General features: G+C 38.5%; 1 protein-coding gene across 4 annotated transcripts in view; it reads right to left on the bottom strand.

Moving 5' to 3' along the window:
* The window catches only part of ADAMTS19 (ADAM metallopeptidase with thrombospondin type 1 motif 19), a 223,286-nt gene that overhangs the window by 121,283 nt on the left and 76,038 nt on the right, over window positions 1–25,965 (bottom strand). For all 4 annotated transcript variants that reach the window (XR_011389707.1, XM_051844182.2, XM_051844183.2 and 1 more), the window contains one exon: window positions 23,584–23,627. Coding sequence is in view for 3 of the 4 variants with exons in the window: in XM_051844182.2 (XP_051700142.2) it covers window positions 23,584–23,627 (44 nt within the window). In the remaining variant the exon portion in view is untranslated. The remainder of the gene's footprint in view (window positions 1–23,583; window positions 23,628–25,965) is intronic.

The following is a 25,965-nucleotide window of genomic DNA, read 5'->3' as shown; positions in this document are numbered from 1 at the left end:
ATCAATGGACAAGTTTTCATATTCATGGGCTCCAGTGAGGCAGGGAGTTAACAAGATAAGAGTATTGTACAAAGCTAACTATTACATTTGGCCTAATTTAATGAATTTTTAGCGTTCAGTGTGCAGAGACAAAATTAAGTTCATAAGGGAATATGCATATTTTTAAAGTTTGTATGTTTTATGTTTTTAATAAGATCCTAAAGGAAAGGAAAATAGTGGATCACTCATGTTGTTATCCTACAAATTGATGGAGGTCTGTAAAAAAAAAATCACTGGTCTCCTCACATGTCAGCACAGGCAGGCCCGTTCTAAATATTCCAGCAAGGTTTTGTATAAATAGTATCATAGTGCAGGAAGAAGGAGGAAAAAGATAGTTCAAGAAAATGGAAGAACATCCCAGGGACAGTGAAATGTGGGGTATTCAGAGGTGGCCCAGGTCTCAATTCTGCTCTTCTGAGAGAGCAGGCGTGTCTGTGGATGAAGGCGACATTGTTTTCTCTGTTGCTGTTCCTATACCTCCTTCAGTGGTTTCCAGGAGCCACACCACCGAGATTATACACCCACCTCCTCCCAACATGATAATGACAAGGACTGCCTTTCTGTAAAAGGAAGAATAATTAAGGATGCATGTCAGCAGACGGGCTTTGTGCTCTTGATATTATATTTTAAATGCATTCTACTTCACATTCACTTTTCCTGCCTCTTCAGAAATTATAAGGGAAGATGACTGGATGGCTTTAGAAGGTAAATTCTCAAATCCTCAAAGAAGTTAATTAAGCCAGATTCCAGTGTACAGTTATTGTGGTTTGGATATATCGCTAATTAATAAACATGAATAAACTATGCCATCAGAAATTCTTAATTTACATTTCAGTACAACTATAAAGATATGGTTTTTGAGATACCCTGGAAAAACTACATGTGATATATTACATGACAAACTCTTGTAAAAATCAGTAATGGCAACTTTACTGTGCAGTCCATACAAACACAGTTAAGAATTGGTATTCTCCTTTCCATGTTAATTGAAAACAAGGTTATTCAGAGTTCTTGGGCTTTCAATATGACTTTGTTCACAGCAAAAGAAATGAATTAGGTTTAATGATTTCATCAGCCTGGAGATTAGCAAACGGTCATGACTTTAAAAAATAGGTAAGATGAATCACAGTTAAAGATTTTTGTGAAGTAAGTTTAAGGATACAGCTGGAAAAATTTAAAAGTGTTCTGATTGCTTATAAATCAGGAATTTTGGCTAGCACATTTTTATAATGTTATAACGTAATAATATCCTGAAGGCATTAGACAGGGACAATTAAAACTAAAAATATCATGCTACCAAAAATCTGTATAAATTGCTTTTTAGGTATACCAATAAAAACATTGGTAGCATGAATTTATAATTAGAAACCACTGCATATTTCAAAATGGCTTGGCATAAGGTTTTTTTTTATTATGTCAATTTCAAATTTTTGTTACTGTTTGTAAGTTTCTACTCATTATGATCTAGGTTTTTATTCAAATCTTAAAGAAATCTATAATTTGGAGAAATCAAAAATATAATTTCATAACTACAAATGTCTAATGTCCTTAAATCTCTAGTGATACTTAAAATTAAATAGAATTTGGACAACTTATTTATGAATATATGCATCTATATACATACACACAAAAACACCTAGAAACAAGTGACTGCAACTCTAGACACATTCTTATACTCTTGGGTATTTCTCATACTCTCAGTTATTAGGTCTGTGCATTAATGAAGCTAATGGCAAATTAAGTGGTTAAATTTTTCCCTCAAAAATGATTTAATACTTTCTGAAATTCTGATTGTGGTTCAATAATACAAAGAAGGCAAAATCTGAAGACTCAAGTTTCAAGAATTAACACATGTGTCCAAACTCACAAAATCGTATGCACTGAACAGGTATAGTTTTTTTTAACAGAACTTACATCTCAATTTTTAAGAAAAAAAGCAAATTGCCTAGAAATTAAAGGATGCTGTCATGTCAAACACTGCAGGGTTGAAGTCATAGCTTCAATGGTTAGCTCTGTGACACAGGAAAGTTTGTTCTCTCCTTGAATTTAGATTTCCCAGTAATAAAACTGGGATAATAATTTGTCTTAGGAATGTTAGTTATTTTTAAATGTTTTAATTTTACTTGAAGGGCAAAGGGGAGGGGAAAGAGGGAGAGGGAGAGGGAGAGAGAAAGAGAAATGGGGACACAGAGAGATCTTCAATCTGCTGGTTCATACCCAAATGCCCAAATGCCTCAGCTGAGCCAGGCTTAAGTCAGGAGTCTGGAAGTCACTCTAGGTCTTCTACCTAACTGGCAGGCACTCAAGCCCTGAACTACCCTGCTACCTCCCGGAGTGCGCGTTAACAAGAAGCTGGAGTCAGAAGCAAAGCTGGGACTTGCAGCCAGGCACACTAAATGGGATGTGGGCATCCCAAGTGGGATCTTAACTGCTATTGCAAATGCCCGTTCCAGCAAAGCTAGTTAATTTTGATAACATACTTCAAACACATACTGGTATGTCCAAAACATGGTAACCATTAAACATTCAACTTACCTTTCATCATTTGTAAAACGAAGCAACAATCTTTTATCACAGTGAATTCTTAAAGTCTTTTAAAGCTCATGGTAAATAAATGCTTAGCAAGTTACTCGCCAACAGCCCTGCATATATGTGTGAGGAACACAAAGCTGCTACTTCCCAGTGTTTGTTACAACTTTAAAAAGGACTCTGGGGAGTTTTCAGTTCCCAAGCATACATTTAGTATATTTTAAAATCCATGTAATTTTTAAAAGCTGCACTAGAAACAGTTTATAATAGAAATAAGATGCTAAATTAGAAATAAGTTTCTAAAAGTAAAGGATCTTGAAAAGAGAAGTATCTTAAAAACCACTTTAGATGATGATTCCTAAGAATTATGTATCTAAGTCTTATTCCTGCAACGTATCTTGCCAAAATACACATATAAAGTGTCTGATTTATATTCTGGCCATTGTCTAAAAATATACACAACAGCAGCCAAGAATTAAGCAAGTTTAAGTTCAGCCTTGCTTTCACTGTGAAACATAAGAATAATGTTATTTTCTCATCAGAAGTCCATTTGTTTTCAGAAATACATAGATTGAACATTTAGGATGCTCAAGTCCCTTTACTCTGTGATAAAGATAACAGTTTGCTCTGAGCAAGATCCTAGACCACAAGGAGATTAGAGTCAAATCAGGAAAAGGGAGAGGGTGAAACACCACTGGTAAGATAAGTATACAGAAATACACCGTGTTCAGGAATGGGAGACTGAGAAAATGTAGGAAATCTAAAAGTGGAATTTTATCTGGGTTGTAAAGATGGGCTGTAAAAGTCAACAGGTTCATGGGAAACAGAATCAAAAGATAAGTCTCTGTTGGTACTAATATTAACTGAAGCCCATGAACATTTTTTTTTCATATGATGCAGTTTCCATGAACTTTTTGAACACCCCTTGTGCATTTAAACACAAACACTAAAATCTGTAAAACATACCAGTTTTAAGCAAGGCCTCAGTTATAAGACTGTATTAATGTGACTTTAAAAGTATACACACACATTCATAGATTCTAAAATTTTGAATTCTGAGTGCTTAATTCTAATATGTAAAAATACATTTCAATTTTTTGTGTGTATTTGGTATTCTGTGATCCTGCTGAATTCAGTTACTCATTTCAGGAATTATTGTTACATCCCTTTCATTTTCTTTGTCAACAGTCACATTTTCGGCAAAGAATAGCTGCATTTCTTCCGTCAGATTCTTTCTTTTTCTTAGGTACTGAATGTCTGGAAGTCTTACAGGATGCATAGAGGGTACACCCTTGCCCTGTTGCAGCACAGATGGGAAAGCAATAACTCTTTAAGCATTAAGCGCAATGTTAACCTTGTTCCTGTGTGTGTGCGCATGCTGTTTATCAGGTTATAATAGTTGTCTCCTAATAAAGTTATGCTGTTTATTAGGTTATAACAGTTGTCTCCTAATCAAATGTTTATGACAGTTGTTATCAAAAGAGGATGACGGATTTTGTCGCATTCACTTTAGGCACAGTTTTATATGATCATATATGTTTTCTTCCTTAGACTCTTAATGTGTTTGATTGTATGGACTGATTTTCAAACACTGAGCCTGTCTTATTTTCTGAAATAATCTTCACTTGGTTCTGTTTTATTATTTTTATATTTTGCAGCTTTCAATTTGTGAAATTAAAAGTATTCTAATATAATAAATGGAACCAAAAAAGATCCCTGCCATTCTGTTTCTCCCAAAGAGATAATACACCATTGGCACTTTTCCTTCTTCAAATTAGCTGATGAAAATTCTTTAATTTTATTTCTTCTTGAATTCATTAATGAAGTTTCATGAGACTGAAGATTTGGTTTTTAGATGGTTTTAAACTACAGATTTAAATTCCTTAATATATGATTATGATTTCTTGGGTCATCAATTTCATCTTGAGTTCAAGCTTTGTTCATTTGTTTACACAAATTGGTCCATCTCATCTGATTTGTTACATATTAATCCTTAATGATTCTTTAGTGTCTGTGAGGTCTATAGTGATACCTCTCTACATTGCTAGTACAGATCAACTGTTCCTATTTTTTTGTTTTTCTTTTCCAAACTTTCTAGAGGTTTAAAATTTTATTCACAATCCCCCAAAACAGTTTTGTTTCCATTCATTTTCTCTATGGTTTTTCTGCTTTCTTTTAATTTTTTAGATTTACTTATTTATTTGAATGACTTAGTTACATAGAGAGATCCACTGATTCACTCCCCAAATGCCCAAAATGGCTAGGGCTGGACCAGGCCAAAACCATGAGTTTAAAATTCCATCTGGGTCTCCCTTGTAGGTAGCAGGGGCCCAAGTACTTGGGGCAGTTTCTACGGCTTTCCCAGGTGTGTTAGCAGTTGAATTAGATCAGAATTGCAGCACTCAGAACTTGAACTAGTGCCCATATGGGTTGCTGGGGTTGCAGGCAGCAGTTTAACTCACTGCCATACTGCTGGCCCAGTTTCTTTGTTTTCATTTTATTGATTCATGTTCCTTATGCTCTTACAGTTATTATTTCCTTCTCACTGCATGATAGAAGTGTGATTACTTGGCTTGTTTCTCCTTTTCAGTTTCTTCAGGTAGAAACAGATTATTCACTTGAAATTTTTCGTATTTTCTAATAAAAACACTTAATCCTATACATTTCCCTCTAAGTACAGTTTTATCTGCAGTCTCCCAATGTGTTCTTGTGTCTTGCCTGTTCAATTAAAAATATTTTCTAATTTCCCTTGAAATTTCCTATGTTACAAATTATTTAAAATGATGCTATTTCCCAAGTATTCAATAATATTTTCATGTTATCATTCTGTAATTAATCTCTAGTCTAGTTCCACTATGCACTGGAACATACTTTGAACGATTTTTTTCCCTTTAAATTTATTAAGGTATTTTTATGAGCTAGGAAATATTCCCTGAAAATTTGTTTGTATCATTTGGAAAGCATATTTTTCTACTGTTGGGTACAACAGTGTGTACTGTTAGCTAGTAGTATTCAATTTTTCTATACCCTTGCTGATTTTGTGTTTACTGGTTCTATCGATTACTGAGAGGGATACTGACATCTCCAGATATATTTGTGGATTTTGCTACGTTTCCTTTTAATTTTGTTAGCTTTTCTTTTATGAACTTTGAAGCTCTGTTGCTAAGTGCCAACATAATAAATGTCATAGTATCTTGGCTAACTAACCCCTTTATTATTATATAATGTCCTTTTAAAATTTTTATTTATGTATATATTTATCTTTAAATAATTAACTTATTTATTTGAAAAGCAGAATTACAGCAAAAGAGGGAGTATGAGAAAAAGAGAAATTCCATCCACTGATGCATTCCCTAAGTGGCTGCAATGGCCAGCCAGGGCTAGGCCAGGCCAAAGCCAGGAGTTTCTTCCAGTCTCCCATGTTGATGCAAGGGCCCAAGCACTTGGGCCATCCTCCAGTAATTTCCCAGGCCATTAGCAGGATACTGAATTGGAAGTGGAGCGGCTGGGATTTGAACTGGCGCCCAGATGTGATGCTAGCATTACAGGCAGAAGCTTAACCTGCTATGCCACAACACTGGCCCCTATTTATGTGAGTTTTTATGTGAGTTAGAAAGAGAAAGAGAGAAATCCCATCCACTGGGTCAATCCCCAGTTGCCCAGGAGGAAACTGAATCCAGGTCTCCCACATGGGTGGCAAGAACCCAACTACTTCAGCTGTCACTGCTGCTTCCCAGGGTCTGAGTTTGCACGAAGCTAGAGGCAGTAGCCAGAGCTAGGAATCAAACCCAGTCACTAGATAGGAGATGCCGGCATCTTAACCAGTATCTGAACCACTAGGCAAAATACCTACCCCAAAACATCCCTTTTAATTCTTGGTAATCTTCTTTATTCTTAAGTCTGTATTATATGGCAAAAACATAACCTTGTGGGATTTTATTTTAGTAGCCTTTTCATGGTATATCATTGTCATCCTTTTACTCTTAACTCATCTATTACAAGTGAAGTGACTTTCTTGCAGACAGCAAAGTGTGTGTTTTTTTGATTTCAATCTGTTTTGATGATCTATTTGATTGTATATATAATCTATTTATATTTACTGTAATTCTTCATTTGCTGACATTTTTTGAGTATTTGTTGAAGTATCTGGACCTCTGTTTCTTTCTTCTCTTTCCCTTTTTGCCATTCATCTAGTATTTTGATCATTATTAGCACTCCATTTTATTTACTGTGTTTTCATTACATTTTTAGTACATTTTTAGTGGTTGCTCACGATCAGTTTTACATTATACATGTTAAACAAGTCTACTTGGAACCAGGATTTTAGCACTAAGTTGGCATATGGGAAGCTTAACACTTTGTAGACCTTTTTATCCTCCATGTACTATTCAAATACCTCATAAAAATCAGCAATGTGGTATTTTTGCTTTTTAAATACCAAATATATTTGAAATGCTCAAGAGGGAGAAAGTCTGCTATATTTACCCAGATATTTACCACTCATTGCTCTTTTCTGCAAACTAGTCTTTCCTTTTCCTTTAGGTATAATTTCCCTTCTGTCAAAACCACTTCCTTGGGGCTGCCATCACAGCACAGCAGGTTAAGCCACTACCTGCAATCCCAGCCCGCAACCCTGGCATCCCATATGGGCACAGGGTCATTTCCTGGCTGCTATACTTCCAATCCAGTTCCCTACTATTCTATTCTATTTATTTATTTATTTATTTATTTGGTCAGGCAGAGTTAGACAGTGAGAGAGAGAGAGAGAGAGGTCTTCCTTCGGTTGGTTCACCCCCCAAACGGCCGCTACAGCCGGCGCTGCACCGATCTGAAGCCAGGAGCCAGGTGCTTCCTCCTGGTCTCCCATGCGGGTGCAGGGCACAAGCACTTGGGCCATCCTCCACTGCCTTCCCGGGCCACAGCAGAGAGCTGGACTGGAAGAGGAGCAACTAGGACAGAACCCGGCACCCCAACCAAGACTAGAACCCAGGGTACTGGCCCCACAGGTGGAGGATTAGCCTAGTGAGCAGCGGCGCAGGCCCAATCCAGTTCTCAACTAAAGGCCTGGGAAGGCAGCAGAAGATGGCCCACGTGCCTGGACCCCTGTTACCCTTGTAAAATGTCCTGGATGGGGATCCAGGCTCCTGGCTTCAGGCTGGCCAGGCCCTGGTGGCCATTTGGGCAGTGAACCAGCAGATGAAAGATCTCTCTCTCTCTCTATCCCCCCTCCCTGACTGTCCCTTTCTCTGTAACTCTTTCATATAAATAAAAATAAATTTAAAAAGATAAATTTAAAATAAATAACCCTTATCCCCTTGCCAAAGCTTTTAAAGCAGCAGTTGTGGTTATGACTGTATCTCCTTCATCTTCCAATGGCTTTACCTGTATTTCTGAAGCTTTTTTGAGAAATATAGAATTCTACATCAGCAATGCTTGATTTTGGTGCCATGAAAATGTGTGCTATTTCCTGCACATTTCATGGTTTTTCGTGAGAAATCTGTTGCCATTAGAATGACTGTTTCCTGTAGACAACACTGGCTTTCTGTGTCATTTTTAGTTTGTTCTTGGCTTTCAGCAGTGTGATGATGATCTCTCTGGCTGTGCGCTGCTCTTATGGTTGATCCCTCTGGCAGCAAATTTCTTGTTTTAAGTTTGCTCAGCTTCTTGAATTTGATGTTTTCAGCTTTTTGCCAAACGTGAAAAGTCTCCCAATCACAGTGCTTCCTTCCTTCTGGGTCCTGTGATGGCTACTTCTGGTCTTTGCCACTGGGTCCCCTGGGCCCTGTTTATATTGTTTCCTCCTTATGTTCTTATTGCATAGCCTCCTCTGGTCTGTCTGTAAGTTCAGAGATTCCCCTCTCCGTCATCTCCATGCTGCTATTCAGATTATCCAAAGAAACTTTTACTTTTGTTATTCTTTCCTCTTAAATCTGAAACTCCCATTTGGTCTTTCTCTGTATTTGCTGAGACTTTCTATCTTTATATTCATTTTGACAATTTTTGCCCACAGTTGTTAAGGCATCTTTATAACATATGCTTTAGTCTTTCTCAAACAAGTCTAGCCTGTGCCATCTGAGAGTAGCCATCTGGTGAATGTCTTTTTTTCCATGCAAAGTGAGATTTTTTTTGAAAATTTTATTTGATAACAGTTTTAAAATTAAAAGAATAATTTGAGGTATTAATACAAACAATTCCCATATTCCCCACACCCCACTTCTCTTATAATCAATATCTCATACTGGTAGTATATTTATCACAATTAATGAACTACACCCAGATTCTCCTATTTTTTAATCCAAACTTCTTTTATCCTTCCCAACCATTCCAACCTCTAATAATCAATAATCTGTGGGTTGTTTTTTTTTTTAATTTTAGTTCCCAAATGTATGGAAGAACATGTGGTGTCTGTGTGTGTGGCTAACTTGACTCAACATGTAGTCCTCTGGCTTCACCTATTTTTCTGCAAAATACAGGATTCCACTGTTTTGTATCTGAATAGTATCTCACATATACATATAGCACACTTCCTTTCCATTCATCTGATGATGGGCACACTGGTTGACTCCATATTTTGACTGTTGTGAACAGCACTCTATAAATACTGAAGCATGTATCTTCAATACAGTGAGTTCATGTCTTTCAGAAACAAAACTAGTAGTGGGATTGCTTGGTCATAGGACAGTTCCACCTACAGTTTTTAAGAAATCTCCATATTGTTTTTTCACAGTTGCTGCACTAATTTACATCACTCCAACAGTGTGTAAGAGTTCTCCTCTTTTTGCATCCTCACTAGCATTTGTTACTCTGTGTCTTCTTGATAACAGACATTCTAATATGTGGGGGGAGGGGTATGGTGCTATGTCACTGTGGTTCTAATTTGTATTTTTGTGTTGGCTAGTGATACTGAGTATTTAAAAATCCATTTGTTGTCCATTTAGTATTTCTTGTTCTGAGAACTTTGTTTTCTGGTTCTTTGCTCATTTCTTAGCTTGACTGATTGGTTTTTGTTGTTGAGCTTTTTGAGTTGCTGATAATCTGGATATTAATCCTTGGTCAAATAAACAGTTGCAACTATTTACTCCCATTCTGTCAGATGTCTCTTCGCTCGACTGCCTGTTTCCTTTGCTGTGCAGAGCTTCTGAGTTTGCTAGAATCCCATTTGTCTAGCTTTGCTTCTGTGCCAGCATGTTGGGGGTCTTATCCAAGACACCCTCTCTTCTTGCTGGCTTTCAGAGTCTCCGTACTGTTCGCAGTTCTCATCACTTCTCCACTGCTCCCTCAGTCCGTCTGCTCAGTTCATACATTACCCTTTTCCTTGCCCCTGGCCAGGGTGCTGGCCTAAGGACCCCAGCAGCAGCAGCAAACTCTGGTCCCCCTTTCACTGCTGGATTTTGGAATCTCTGTGTTGTTTCAAGTTCCTGTCGTTTCTTTACTGAAGCTTTCCCTCAGCTGATCTTATGGAAATACTGAGGTTTCTTACTTCTTTATAGGTAAAGATTATTTTGGATCATATTCTGGACATTTAAAAGATTATGCATGATATTTATGTATTTAAATCCTGTGAAGCATGTTGCATTTTTGTTGGTTTGTCTTTAAAATTTATTTGAAAGTCAGAGTTTCACAGAGATGGGGAGAGATGGAGAGAGATTTTCCTCCTGTTGGTTGTCTATCTAAGTGGCCACAATGGCCAGGTAGAACCCACCAGCCAGGAGTTTCACCCAGTACTCCCATGTGGGTGCAGGGGCCCAAGCCATTGGGCCATCTTCCACTGTGTTCCCAGGTGCATTAGCAGGGAGCTGATTTGAAGTAGAGCAGCTGGGACTTGAAATGGTGCCTATTTGAGATGCCAGTGTCCCAGGCAGCAGCTTTACCAGCTTCGCCACAACGCCAGCCCCAAAGCATCTTATCTTTTTAGCATGAAATCAACCTGGCTGTGTGCAGGCTGCAAGTTCCAAACTTCTAAGGTTTCTGTAGGCTTTGGCTACATTTTCAATTTCATGTGAAGTCTCAACGCTTTTTTTGTGCTCTTCAAATTTTTGCTGTGTAGACTACCCTGAGTCCTGGGTGGGATGGTCTCTTTAAGAAATGTTAGGGTCAAATTTACATTTACATAGTTTAAATCTGAACAAAACAACCGATGAAGAACTTTCCCACACTCTTCCCTTTCCATGATCTCCTTGGTATGTTCCTCCTCTCTGCAGTTCTCATTTCAGTCTTGCTGCCGGAAAGCACAGGTTTCAGTGACTTAACTCTGCTGTGCACCTGTTTCCAGCGGCAACCAGCAGGCCTGATGCCTAACAGCAATGATGTTCACGTCACCATCTTAGGATCACAAGTTTTGAGATCCGAGAGGAAGGATTATCTCACATATTTCTGTGGTTTTTTTCCCTGTTACTATTGCTGTCCCCTCTGCAGACGAAAATGCTGACAGTTTTTGAAGAGGGATTTGCCATCCTGTCTGCGAGCTTAGGCACCGTTCCTGGTCCTTGATCAGGAACTGGAGGGCTTCTCCTGGAGCTTTTTCTGTACGTGCCCTAACGACCACTTCCAAGACTGGGCTGTGTTGAGTCCAGAATCAGGGATACAAAGAGAGAAATAAAATGAGCTCACTGTTGGTTTGGAGGGACTTGAAATTCTTATTTTTTTCCAGTTAGCCTAAAATTTTTACTTTTAATAATCCTTACACAGCCACTTCATTTTGATGAGTTTCATGGGTGCATTCCAGAGGAGAGAAAGGTGCAGTGTGCTTATTTCAGTTTCCTTGAAATTAGTTTATGCTGTACAAAAAATAAAACTCAAGAGAAGCAGTATTTTCTAATTTCAGGAAAATTTCCTGTGGAGTTCTATTTTTTCTATAACACAAATGAAACATCAACAGTTCCAGTATTCTCTAGAATCATTACCATTTTCCACCTACTTAGAGACTAAGATCAGGAAGACTGGCAGATGCAAAGGAGAACTTTAGAGCCTCATATGATTATTTATGTTTCAAAACACAAAGCATTGCACTCTGTAAGAACGCGTTTTCTTCTTCTCAATTTTCCTACTTCAACGGCCAGTTTTCCCCACCCCCTTTCCTTTCTCTACCACAGGAGCAGCACTCAAATTATTTCACTTTATTGTGCTTTAGTTCATCATCAATGAGATAAAAGGAAAGAAATACCGAATGTGAAGAATTGCAAAGATTACAGGGTTATTAAATCCTTCCAAAATCCAAAAGTCTATTCACTGTTCCAATGTCCTCTCACATATAATAAATGGGAGCATGTCTGAATTTCTCCCCTTCACTGTCCCGCCTTCACAAACATCTTCCTTTGTACTCTCCCTTGTCATCCAGGCTGGGCTCCTGGCTACAGGCTCCGGAGTCAGCTTCCAAATTCATTCAGGGTGTGTAGCTATCTTGCTTCTGCTGTAAAGGGCTCACTTGTTGGAACTACATATGCTTCCCTGAGGGAATGTGATTTTATCTGAAAAATCCCTTCACAGCAGTTTCCAGATTAGCGTTTGAATGAATAACCAGGCATCCTCAGGAGATAGGTGAGTGTCTTATTTAGAATTCTGCACCACTGGGGAAAGCCACATTCAGCAGCCCTTCAAAACAAAGTATCTCACGCAAATATAACAGTCTTTGGGTATTTCAAACCTGATCCTAGTTTATAGAAAATTATACACAGTTATGGATCATGCATGCTTGTTCTGTATTTGATAATCTCTTCCATTAAAGAATATGCCTGACCAGAATGATAAGTCAAGAACCCCAGTGTCACCCTCCAATCCATCCCAGACCTTGACGATGTACTTTGAATATGTCAAATTCACAATAAATAAACTTGAGCTCCCTTGAATACTTAGTTGTGCTTCTAATTCACTAGTTTCTAGTAAGATGTATGTAGAAAAAAGTTAATCTTATTCTTTGCCTCGTACAAAAGATGGCAAATTGCAAAACATTGCTTATTAACCTAATACAAATATGACTCTACTAAAAAGATATTAAAGTAGAAAGACAAACTCAGTCATTTAAGTATTTGAAGTTTTTTAACATTCTGTTTGCCTTAAGTGTCACAGTGCAAGAGAAAATACTACAATCCTGATTAAAGATAATTAAGCCTCTTTAAAAGTTGGTTTAATTTCTTCTTCCCACCCAATAAAAACGATGACTTCCGCTGAAATGTGGTTTGGAGAATGTATTGTTTGGAACGGGAAGTGTCTGGAGATTCTCACGTATAAAGCATCCACATAAAAGGGTTATTTAAATGTATTTAGTGTCTGGATATGTTTCTTTCCGGTCTTTGCTTCCTGGGTGGCCTGTGTGCCTGTTTGATGATCTGTTAAGTACATAAGATCAGAATATTCTGAAACATAAATAAGAATAAACTATTTCATTGCAACTTGTTCAAAGACAGGAAAAGAACATTTCTTGGAATACTGAAGCATGCAAGTCTTAGCTACAGAACGCAGGGAGAGGGAGAGTATCACAGAGCTGTAAATTTGGTGGTAAAGAATACACAGTCTCTCATCCCAGCAAGTACTGAAAAATACCTATAGCTGGAAACCGGCACTGGTCAGCTCTAAGTATCTACAGATCTTCTCTGCTTTAACGTTCCTTAACATTCTCATGAAATACACAAACTCACACACACACACACACACACACACACACACACACATACGCCATGACGGATCACTATTTTATTGATTATCATTTTCAGTTCATGGCAGAATTTATCAAAGTAGGTTATACAGACCCCGGACTTCCATAAGACTTTTTTTAGCATGATGTCTAAGACCTTTTCAGGTATTAGGAGAGGTCAGAACTGTGTCAATACCTGTACTGATGGTGTGTGTAAAGGCCCAGAGCAAGGCCGTGTCACCTATCTTCACTACCGGTCCTTTTCTTTTTCACTGACAATTACTCCCAGGAGGGAAAAATTCCATTTCTACTTAAAAATGTCTCAGGTAAAACAATAAAATTATAGATTTTACAAAATATGAACATTTGTACGTATGCATTTTTGATATTTTATGTAACAAAAAGGAAATACTGGATGTAGTATTCCTGTTAAAGATGAAAATATGATGCCTCAAAGAAAAGTACTATGAGGTTGGTTGAGTTATGAGCTGAATTAACTATGCATTCTTAAAAAAATGGATTTTTGTTTACTTTGAGAAGCAGAGAAACAGGGAGGTCACTCTCACTCACTGGTTCACTACCCAAATGCTTGCAATGGGTAAGGCCAGGCCAGGATGCAGCAAAGACTTGGGAACTCAATGGAGGATTCCCTTGTGGGCGGCAGGGACTCAACTACTTTAGATATTACCTGCATCTTCACAGGATGTGCATTAGCAGGAAGCTAGAATCAAGAGTGGACAAACAGCCTAATCCAGGCACTCTGGATATTGGATGTGAGTGTTCCTACCAGTGTCCTAACCACTAAGCCAAACACCTACTGCCCAACTGTGTTTTTCATAAAGCACCATTTTTAACTGAAAGAATGTCTGACCAACAAACATTGGTTATTCAGACTTGGGAATTTCGGATCTGGTGCTGTGGCACAGAAGGTTAAGCCACCGCCTACAGTGCTAGCATCCCATATAGGCGCTGGTTCAAATCCGAGCTGCTCCACTTCTGATCCTGCTCCCTGCTAGTGTGCCTGGGGAAGCAATGGAGGATGGCCAAGTTCTTGGGCACCTACACCCATGTGGGAGACCCCAAAGAAGCTCCTGGCTCCTGTCTTCGGTCTGGCCCAGCCCTGGCTGTTGCAGCCATCTGGGGAGTGAATCAGCAGATGGAAGACTTCTCTGACTCTGCATATCTCCCTCTGTGTAACTCTGCCTTCCAAATAAATAAATATTAAAAAAAAAAAAAAAAGACTTGGGGGCCAGTGCCGTGGCTCACTAGGCTAACCCTCCACCTGCGGCACCGGCACCCCAGGTTCTAGTCCCAGTTGGGGTGCCAGATTCTGTCCCGGTTGCTCCTCTTCCAGTCCAGCTCTCTGCTGTGGCCCGGGAAAGCAATGGAGGATGGCCCAGGTCCTTGGGCCCTGCACCCACATGGAAGACCAGGAGGAAACACCTGGCTCCTGGCTTCTGATCAGTGCAACGCACCGGCTGTGGCAGCCATTTGAGGGGTGAACCAATGGAAGGAATATCTTTCTGTCTCTCTCTCTCTCACTGTCTAACTGTCAAAAAAAAATTTAAAAAAAAAAAAGACTTGTGAATTTGATTGACACCCAAAAATGAGTACAATGAACCTGCTGAATATTGATTTTGCCAATTGTAAATACTAGGATTCAAGACAGAATAAGAATATTGGAAACTTTTTAGTTAGCTTCCCAACAGTTGGAGACTTTTCTGTTAATATTAGTTGTATAACTAATATAATTGTATGTACTCGTATATACATAAACACATACATATATGTAAATATATATCTATGATTAATCTGTGAAGTGTATATACAAATTTTATATATATTAGAGATACATTTCAGTTTTTAGATTCATCAAATATTGATCAAATAATTTACTCTGAATTGATGAATATTAATATTCTATTACATGTATTTAGTATACATAAGATTCTCTTGGGCATGGAGAGAGAGAGACAGAGAGACAGAGAGACAGAGACAGAGACCAGTTTTGATGGATACTGTCAAAAGGTTCCCAGAATGATTGCAACAATTTTCCCTCCTGAAGTGCTGCCTTCAGTTCACATAGTTGCCATCATTGGTAATGTCAGGCTTGTGACACCAACGTTCACCTCCCTTATTACTAATGAAGTTGAGTCTCTTTCCACTTTTGTAAATTTACCCTTCATCTACCATTTTCTAACACTGGATATTAGTGTCTTTTGCCCCCATTAAATATGTCTAGTTGTTTGTTTCTTACATACTGATTTTTAGAAGTTGTTTCTATAATCTGGGTTCTAATACTTCGCTGGTTATTTGTGTTGCTAATACTGTAAATGACTAATTCCAAGATTCATGTTATTTCACATTGCAATACCTTAATTCAGTAATGTCTTAGAATTAAAATGTATCACATTGTATTTTTTCTGTTTAGTGATACACAAAATAGTGGCATGTCCTGAAATCAACAACTGAAGGTACCTTAAAATTCATGAACGTAAGGCATCTCATTCCTCATAGAAGCTTATCTTTTTTCCCCACTTTCTTTTTCTTTTGATATACAGAAACTGTAAGTATGAATATAATTGATCAAACATTTCCTTTATTAGCATCTCTGTGCCCTATTTAAGAACTCTTCAACTCAAAAATTAAAAATTATTTTTCTATATTTTCTTCTATTTTACAAATTTAAATGATAGAATTAACTTCAAATTTTTTTCCATGTGAATAATTTTTTAAACTTTTATTTAATTAATTTCCAACGTACAGCTTTTGGATTACAATGGCTTTTACTCTATAACTTCCTTCCCACCTGCAACCCTCCCATCTCCCGCTCCCTCCCCCATTCCATCATGTGAATAATTTTTTAACATGATTTTCTGAACAGTGCTTTACCAAGCAATCTATTGTATATTTTCATTTCCCAAATATGTGCAAGTCATATTCTCTTCTTCTGATAAACAGATTCCCTCTCCCTATTTTTTCTTCATTGGTCTTAACAATTCTTTGGATTAAGTTCCATTACATATAATATTTAGAATCAGTATATCAAGTTCCTTCAAAATTCTCAGAATTTTTAAGGAAGTCATTATATCTATTGATCAATTTGAGAGAAATCAACATTTATATCATATTTAACATTTCAGATTGTGATTAAGGTTTATCCCTTCCTTAAGCTAGTTTAAGATTTATTTTTACATATTTGAAAGGCAGATTTAGGGTGAGAGGTAGAGGTAGAGGTAGAGGTAGAGAGAGAGAGAGAGAGAGAGATCCATCTTCCATCTAGTGGTTCATTCCCCAAATGGCCACAATGACCAGGGCTGGGCCAGCCCTAAGCCAGGAGCCAGGAGCTTCTTCTGCCCTCCTATGGGGTTACTGGGGCCCATGCAGTTGGGCCATCCACTGCTGCTTTCCCAGGTGCATTAGCAGGGAGCTGGATCAGAAGTGGAGCAGCTGGGACCCGAACCAGTGCCCATACAGGATGCTGGCCCTGTAGACCAAGGTTTTAATCTGCTGCACCACAGGGTTGGCCCCAAGCTACATATTCTTTATTGAATTGCAATATACTTTATAATATTTTACATATGTCTTACATATTTGCATAATATGCATTTCAAAGCACTTTATTTTCCTATATATTAAATAGAACTTTAATTAGATTTTCACTGCCTATTATTGGTATATACAATGCAACTGGTTATTGCAGTAATGACATGATTACTGCATTGTATAATATATAACCATCATGCAAAATTCTCCTATTAATTCTCATAGTTTAATAATTCCATGTTCTCTGAGGTTTTCCTTTATGTAGATAATCAGATTATTCACTTGATCACATTTCCAGCACATTGCTGAACAGATGCTGTGATAGCAGAGTCTACTAACTGTTTCTGATTTGGGAAGAAATGGTTTTAATGCTTCACTGCTTTAAAAAAGATGCTTTTTAATAAATAACTATTAGTGGTTATTTTCTATGTTGCCAAAAGCTTTGCTTAAATTGCAAGTATGTTTTGAATTGTATGAAATGCATTTCCTTTAGAAAAATAAAATGATCATATGGTTTCTATCTTTAACTGGAATACACAGTCACATTTTAAGATTTTCAAATGCGAAGCTGCCCTTGTATTTCTGGAATAAATCTAAAATAAAATACTCCTACGTGAATATTTAACAAATACATTGTGAGATAATATCTGCTAATACTTGGTTTTGATTTTTTTCATGTCCTCTCAGGATCTGACAAGAAATTATAAGGTTTTAATTTTCCCTATTTCTATTCTCTAAACTAGAAAGGAGTTTATGCAACATTGGAATGATCTATTCTTCGGCATTTTAGTAGAAATCATCTGTATCATTATCAGAGCCTAGTATTTTCTTGGGAAGGTTTTAATTACTTGATTCAGTTTCTTTCAGTTTTGAGGGATGGCACAGACATTTTACTTGTTTGGTCTAACTTCTCAGCTAAAAATGATGGCTATAATTAAATGTTTGCTAGCACAGCCTGTGCTTGTCAAACTTTTTCTACATATATATCATGTTTATGATTGATAATTTTACCTTCTCTCAACCCTTTGCCAGTTCTCAACACCAACCATAGAGCCAGAACCTCCGACCACACCTCTGATCCTGTGACAGCATCACTGTTTGTTTATTTCGTCTCCATAAATGATGGGGATGGGTGATTACTTAGGAGAAAACGTGTTGACTTCCTGTGGCTGTTGTAAAAATTTATCACACACTTAGTTTCTTAAAACATCCAAATTTTTTCTTTTGTGGTTCCCTCGGTTAGAAAACTCACTGGCTACAATCAAGGTGTTGGCAGGGTTTTCTGGCTTTACTTCTAGAGGCTGTGAGAGATTTCTATTTCTCTGCTTTTCTCCCGTGTTAGAGCAGCTCATGGTCTTCCCTTGCAGTCCCCTCCCCTCCCTTCAAAACCAACAATGGCAGGTCACATCCTTCTGACATCCTATCGGCTACAGTTTGAATATGGTTTGACCCCCAAACTCATGCAGGAGTTTAAACCCCAAAGATTCAGGGTAGTGGTGTTAAGAGGGTAAAAATTTAGTTCAACTATGGAAGTTAGAGGTATGGCCTTTTAGAAGTGAATATAGACCGGCGCTGCGGCTCACTAGGCTAATCCTCCACCTTGCGGCGCCGGCACACCGGGTTCTAGTCCCAGTCGGGGCGCCAGATTCTGTCCCGGTTGCCCCTCTTCCAGGCCAGCTCTCTGCTGTGGCCCAGGAGTGCAGTGGAGGATGGCCCAAGTGCTTGGGCCCTGCACCCCATGGGAGACCAGGAGAAGCACCTGGCTCCTGCCTTCGGATCAGCGCGGTGCGCCGACCGCAGCGCGCCAGCCACGGCGGCCATTGGAGGGTGAACCAACGGCAAAGGAAGACCTTTCTGTCTGTCTGTCTCTCTCTCACTGTCCACTCTGCCTGTCATAAATAAATAAATAAATAAATAAATAAAAGGAAGAAGTGAATATATTGTAGTAGGCCATTATAATGCAACTCTTGTGATTAAGTTTAAAAGGAGAGTGACAGAGACCAGATACATACATACACACACATACATACACACACACACACACACACACACACACACCCTACCTTTTGCCATGTGATACTCTGTGTCACCTTGGGACTCTGCCAGCGAGGACACCTTCATCACAGGCAGAACCCCTGGGACCTGCCCAATTTTGACTGCCAGTATCCAGAACTGTTTCTATCTTTAACTGGAATACACAGTCACACAGTTTTTTGTTTGTTTGTTTTGCAAAGCAGCTTGTATTTCATTATAAGAATGAGAAGCTCACTGATGCAGCATCTCTTTCTTTAGTAATCCCACCTCCCTCGACTCTGAACTCCTCTGCCGCAGCTCTTCCACTTGTAAAACCCAGGGTGATCCAGGATCATCTTTCTCTTTTCTTCAAGTCTGTTGATTGGCAGCCTTAATTCCATTTACAATTCCTCTTTGCCGCTTTATGTAACATGGTCATTTTCCAGGGATTAGTATAACTGCATTTTGGAGGATCCTTATTCTGCCTACATGAAAATTAAGGCTAACTTCACCAGCAATACCAAAACATGGGTAGTTATCACTTGCATACTGAATTTCTTCTGAAATTTCAGTATACCACTACAGTCCAGCAAATGTAAGATTTTTTAAAAATTTGAATCTATGACACAATTTTAATAAGGCATTGATTCAAAACTGAATATCAGTATCTGAAACTTTAAAAATTATATAATTGGGGCCGGTGCTGTGGAGCAGTGGGCAAATCCGCCGCCTGCAGTGCCTGTATCCCATATGGATGCCAGTTCAAGTCCCGGCTGCTCCATTTCCGATCCAGCTATCCTCTGCTATGGCCTGGAAAGAAGTAGAAGATGGCCCAAGTCCTTGGGCCCCTGCACCCGCGTGGGAGACCCAGAGGAAGTTCCTGGCTCCTGGCTTCAGATCAGCTGAGCTCTGGCTGTTGTGGGCAACTGGGGAGTGAACCAGCAGATGGAAGACCTCTCTCTTTCTCTCTCTGCCTCTCCTCTCTCTCTCTGTAAATGACTTTCAAATAAAATAAATAAATTTTTCAAAAATTATATAACTGAGTCAGTGACAAAAAGTAGTTTTCCCTTTTACCCTCTCAGTAGCTTTTCTAATATGAGCTTAATAAGAAAATACAACTTATCAACTGAGGTGCTTATTTGTAATACTCTATAACACTGCCACAGCCCAATTCACTGAAAATGCACATACTTTTGGACTTGTGAAATCAGCAAAATATCCCACTGTTTGAAAATTACAATACTGGTAAATAAAAGGTATTTTTTCTGAGTTAATATTCACCACCCACAATTTTATCCTAGAATTTCACTCAAAGGTGTTTTTTTCTTTTTTACAGTCAGTGTTCTGGTTGTACTTTTATCTATTATATAAAGCATCATGTTATAGGGAAAAGCAGAGTCTCATCATACTCAGAATATCAGAGGTAGAGATCAGCACCACCACTTGGTAATGCTGATGACAGGCAAACCTGCAACCTGTCTGGGTGGGAGTCAGAGAGCAAGAGGGAGCAATGGCGGGTGCCGTGTCTGAGCCCCTGTGACAACCAGCTGCCTTGTAAGTGTCACCGTTTTACCACATCCTGTGAAACAGCCAACAACACAACCTCTATTTTAAAGGGATGAAATCCAAGCTTTCAAGACATTAAACAGCATGTCCACATTACACAGATAATAAATAACAGAGTCTGATAAACCTAGATGTCCGATTTTAAAATCCATGATCTGTTGGTTCTGTTACAGAACCAATGTCTGTGAAAGAACTGTTTGCATTAGAATCCAAAGCATGAATCATACCATTGTTTTTATGGGAGAGGCATTTCTTCCATTTACAAGACGAGTTACTCATGGAATCTTACAAATTTTAATTTCTGTCCTTTCTGTCCCCTCTCAAGATGCCTAGAGAGTTACCAGATTAAAGTTATCTCAAGCCCACATTATCCAAACTTTCCTTCCTTCTTCCTCTTTGAGTATTTTCATGACAATATGCAAACTGAAATGGGCTGACTTCACATCACTTACAGACAAACGAGGAAAGAAGTATATACTGACAAGAACAACAGCCGACAAAAAATACGACATTGGCATTATGTGGGGAGATTTAAAAATGTGTATAAATAACTGTTATATCAGTATGAACTCTAAATGTCTTTTGTTTCATTACAATAGAGACAACTACAAAGAATATTGATAAGCTTTATAGGGTTGCTTAATTTTTTAAGTGTCAGAGAGTACTTCATCAGATTTCTCTTAATAACAGAGGTTATTAATGCTGCCTCATAGCCTTCTGTTCTTTTTATTTCATCTTATTTTATTTTATTTGAAAGGCAGGGTGATAGAGAAAGACAGACAGAGTCAGAGACAGAGAGATCTTCCATCTGCTGGCTCACCCCCCTCTGTGTTCTGCAGGGTAAGAGCACAGATTCATCCCCAGGCTGGCTTCCCTTATGACTACAGTGCTGCGGGTTGCCTTCCTCCTTATTTCTCTCGATGGGAACATTCTGAAAAGGTTCTCGTCATCAAAACATCCCTTTCTGCAGCCAAATGAGGCAAACATGAGGGACAGGTCACACGTCCCAACCAGGGGATGCCATATACAGACTGGCTTAGGCCCAAGCTGCTGAGATGGTCCCATGAGGCGGCCAACAATGGCCCTCCCTAAGGGGTGTCGCTTTCCTAACGAAGCACTGCAACCGTACCCTGGTGGCAGACTCAAGGATGATGGGGTGGCAACCACAAGTCTACTTCTCACAGCTGTTCTGTTTTAAGATTTATTTATTTATTTGAAAGGATTACACACAGAGAGAAGGAAAGGTAGAGAGAGAGAGAAGTCTTCCATCTGCTGGTTCACTCCCCAATTGGCCTCAACGGCCGGAGCTGCGCTGATCTGAGGCCAGGAGCCAGGAGCTTCTTCCAGGTCTTCCACACGGATGTAGGGGCCCAAGGACTTGGGTCATCTTTTACTGCTTTCCCAGGCCATAGCAGAGAGCTGGATCAGAGGTAGAGCAGCCTGGACTAGAACCTGTGTCCATAAGGGATGCTGGCACTGCAGGCGGCTGCATTACCTACTACGCCACAGTGCTGGCCCCCTCACAACTGTTCTTACAAATCTTGTTGGAGTATGGAATCCTAGACAGAGGCATGGTTGGTGTGACAAGAAGAGTTGTGTGGGATTTGCGGGGAAGCGTCTACTGTGACTTGGTTGTTACCAGTTTTCATGATGAAACATTTCTGATTTTTACTCTACATAAGACCACACAGGAAAAGAGCTTTCCCTGTATCTGAGCAAAGAAAAAGAACATCCATGAGGAACAGAAGGGGTAACTAGCCTCAGGTATGCCAGAAGTGACCACGAGAACTCAAGCACTCAGGAAAACACACACAGAGATTTCAAAAAGCCACGGAGTTTTTCCATACCCTAAGATATAGAACTGCTGTTTACCAACAGCCTAATGGATATGATGAATAGAAACAAGAACTGGTTAAATCACTCTCCCGGATCCAACACACTGAAGTACTTCATGATTCAGAGGTGTTCTAAACCATACAATAAGTTTCATAAATCACATATATCACAAATATGTATGATATTTTCAATGAGCCTATTTAGCAAGATACAAAAATATGCCTGCTTACATGATATAGAGAGGCAGTATGTGTGGATAATTTGGAAGCCACGGCCTGTGCTCAAACAACACAATAATCTAATCTGTCTCTACTAAAGTTTGGAAGGACTGGTGGCCAACCTAGCTGCTTAAGAGGAGGAAAGATAATGATTTTGAGGCACGTTTTATTGGTAGTCAAAAGCTTCTGTGGTTAAGGTGACTGCAACAATACATCAAGTTTTAGTGTCTGGAAATTTGAGCACGAAAAGGGGACGAAAACTTGCAGAGGCCCCTGAGTTACCTCTAGGGAGGTCCTCCCTAAATCAATTCAACTTTTCTTTACATGTGTAAAGAATGCATGCTGATCGTCACTTCTGTGCCAAATATTCACTGGATTCCACCAACATCTACTTTCTACCACTATGATGATTTCCCACTTATTAGCTAAGATTTTGAATATATGAGGAGACTGATGAGAACTTGAGTTAAAGGAACTAGATAAAATTGTCTTAAATACACGCAACTCTTTGGTATATTTCTATCCTTTGTATTTATTGTTCATCTTATAATGAATAAATCACATAAATGGATGGTTCAGTTAAAATATTTATTATCCTATATAAATTAACCCTAAATGATATGCCAAAATCAGATTACCACTCTTAACCATACTTTACCAGTAACAGCTTTTTACATAGAGCTATGTTACTTAAAATTTGGTATATCTGGATGGGTAAAATTATATTAATTTGAATGCATTTATTTTAACATTGTCTTGAAATTAGAAGAACTGTAGCTTCATGAAGTCTAATGGCTATGGTTTAAGAATTTTGGATGATAATGCAAAACATGGAAAATTCACTAGTTTATGTACAAGGAAGCCTCACAAGACAGGTAATTAAATAGACTCTCTTTTGACACAATCTGCAAAGAACTTTAAGCATTTATAATGAACACATTCTTGTATCTCTGGAAAAATAATAAAAAACTGATAATAGTATTAAAGCAGTTTTAAAATTATCTCAAATATATGGCTTTAACATGACTTTTAGCTTATTTATTAATAACTGAGATGTTGACAAAGAATATCTAGAAAATAGGTATCACTGATATTCTAAAATTATTCCTTGAAGCCGGTACACTCAAACAACATTTTGTGTTTAAATGAGAAATGTGTACAGATCTCTAAAACTCCCAAAGTGTGGACATTTTTAATTACACTCACCAACAGTATCACATGGTTCATCTTTGTGGACACAGAAATCTTTCCTGGAGAGAAAAACAGAAAATCAGAAAAAAGATAAATCCTCGGGCATAAACAACAGATATCAAGTGATTCATTCTGATAGTTACATACTTAGGTCAGCTATACCATTCATCTCCAAAGATTTAATAAAACTAAGAATAAGATCAACTATTTTTAAGATAATTGACAATTAAATTTTATAATACATTTATATCTAATATAATCTGGAGAAACTGTTGTCCCATTTCATAAACAATGTTTCAGAACTAAAAGATGAGACTCCTAGAGTTTCTCTCTTCACATCCTCCCCGATGCCTGCCTGCCTCTTCAAATCCTCCTGATTCTTCTCCATCTCCCAAACAAGCACTTTGGGTGCTCAACTGCAGTAAAGTTGGTCTCTGCCACTCAAAACCAGTGATACAAGTAAAACTCTCTCTGGTGCCACAACATATCCAAGGTTTCAATGTAACATAGATAAAGAGTAGTGCAAAGGATGGCGCTGTGGTGCAGCAGGTTAAGGTCCTGACTTCCAGCTCCGGCATCCCGAGTGGGCACCCGTTCGAGTCCTGGCTTATCCACTTCTGATCTAGCTCTCTGCTATGGCCTGGAAAAACAGCAGAGGATTCCCCAAGTCCTTGGGCTCCTGTACCCATGTTTGAGACCCAGAAGAGGCTCCTGGCTCCTGGCTTCAGATCAGATTGGCTCAACTCCAGCCATTCCAGCCATTTAGGGAGAGAGCCAGTGGATGGAAGACCTCTCTCTGTCTCTACTTCTCCCTGTAACTCTGTCTTTTAAATACATAAAATAAATCTTTTTTTTTTTTTTAAAGTAGTGGAAAGGTTTTCTGGCTGATTTTTTGAAAACAGTTAACAAAATACACTGAGCCATTTCTCGGCAGCATAAGCCACGGAGAGCTGACTTTTCGTAGGGACACCATGCCTGGGTACAAGGTTGTGCAACACCGCATTCTAGGGCTATGTGTGCAACAACATGAATGGCTTCCTCTGTCATTGCACAGAGCACAGCCTATGCACCTGGACTTGGGGCCACATTCACTGCTAAGCACTGGGTTAGGGGAACGGAACAGCTAAAGGAAACAGGCTCCCCTGAAGGCTCAGCGAGGATAACACACAAACACCGCTGTTGTGTGATAGGGGCCCTAGGACTTGTGAGAAAGCAGCCAGGGAAGCAGATTAAAGGATGGATAGCTCTCCTTCTCTTGTCTTTCTTTCTTTCTTTTTTTTTTTTTTTCAATTATCTTTGCCAGAAAACAAATGGAGACAAAAATACCCAAAACAGATGATACTGAATAATATGGTAATGAAGCAAATCAAAGAACCACATAAAATCAAATCTTCACCACAGGGCCAAGAATCACCGAGTGTAAAGTGTACTCAGATGTAGAGAGAAAGGGATTTTATGTGATTTTTCTAAATATATAAAACATCATATCATGATGCATGAGGCCGCAACATGACTATTTGATTTACATAATGTGAAGCAAGGGACTTCATCCGTAACCAAACATGATAAAACTATGACAAATGCACTGCTCATTGTCAAGGGCATTCAGAGTCCTTCACACAGCCCATTTCTGCTCACTTAGCAAACACATGAATAAAGTACATTATGTTCAAGGAAACACAAGATCTTTTACCCAAAAGCGCTCAAAGTGTCTCTCACTAACATTAAAAAACAAATGGCCAGCAGCATTTACAAACTTCATAAAAGACATATTTCTAATTACAAAAAATTCAAAGATTTGTGTATGTGAGTAGCTGATAGAGATCTATTGATTGATTGATTGATTTTTGCTGCCTAGTCGTGTGATCATGTGGATTCAAGCTCTCATTCTTGGCTCATGCTGACTCAGTGCTCACAGAGTTTCATTATGTGAGTTTATGGAAATGATACTGTTAGACCTTGGCAAGTGGGAAGGCCAATAAATTCTGCTTAAGTTCTGATTTATATTGAAAAAAGGAAATGTAGACTTTAATTTCCAGGAATGAAGATGCATCAGAGAGTAAGCCTCACTGTAGAATTTTATAGTGCCCTGGGATATACCTATAAATGATTCACTCAAAAATTATTCTGTGATTTGTATTAAATCAAGATATTTCTGCCATTTCTATATTTTATTAAATTTTCTATTTTACTTGCCAATGGCATTCGTTTGAAGCTAGCTTTCAAAATTATTGTACATAAATCAAAAGCGGTTCAGTAATATTTAAAGGCAAAAACTCTCATTAAAGTTAAAGAGTATTTTCAAGGGACATAGACTGATGCCTTCTCCATGATTTCAGAAATATGAAAATTGCACTAAGAAATCACAGAACCGACAGTTGGGAAAACATGTTTTGT

The sequence above is a fragment of the Oryctolagus cuniculus genome, chromosome 6 (assembly GCF_964237555.1).
Source record: "Oryctolagus cuniculus chromosome 6, mOryCun1.1, whole genome shotgun sequence".
Classification (NCBI taxonomy): domain Eukaryota; kingdom Metazoa; phylum Chordata; class Mammalia; order Lagomorpha; family Leporidae; genus Oryctolagus; species Oryctolagus cuniculus.
This window is presented reverse-complemented; position numbering and strand designations above follow the sequence as displayed.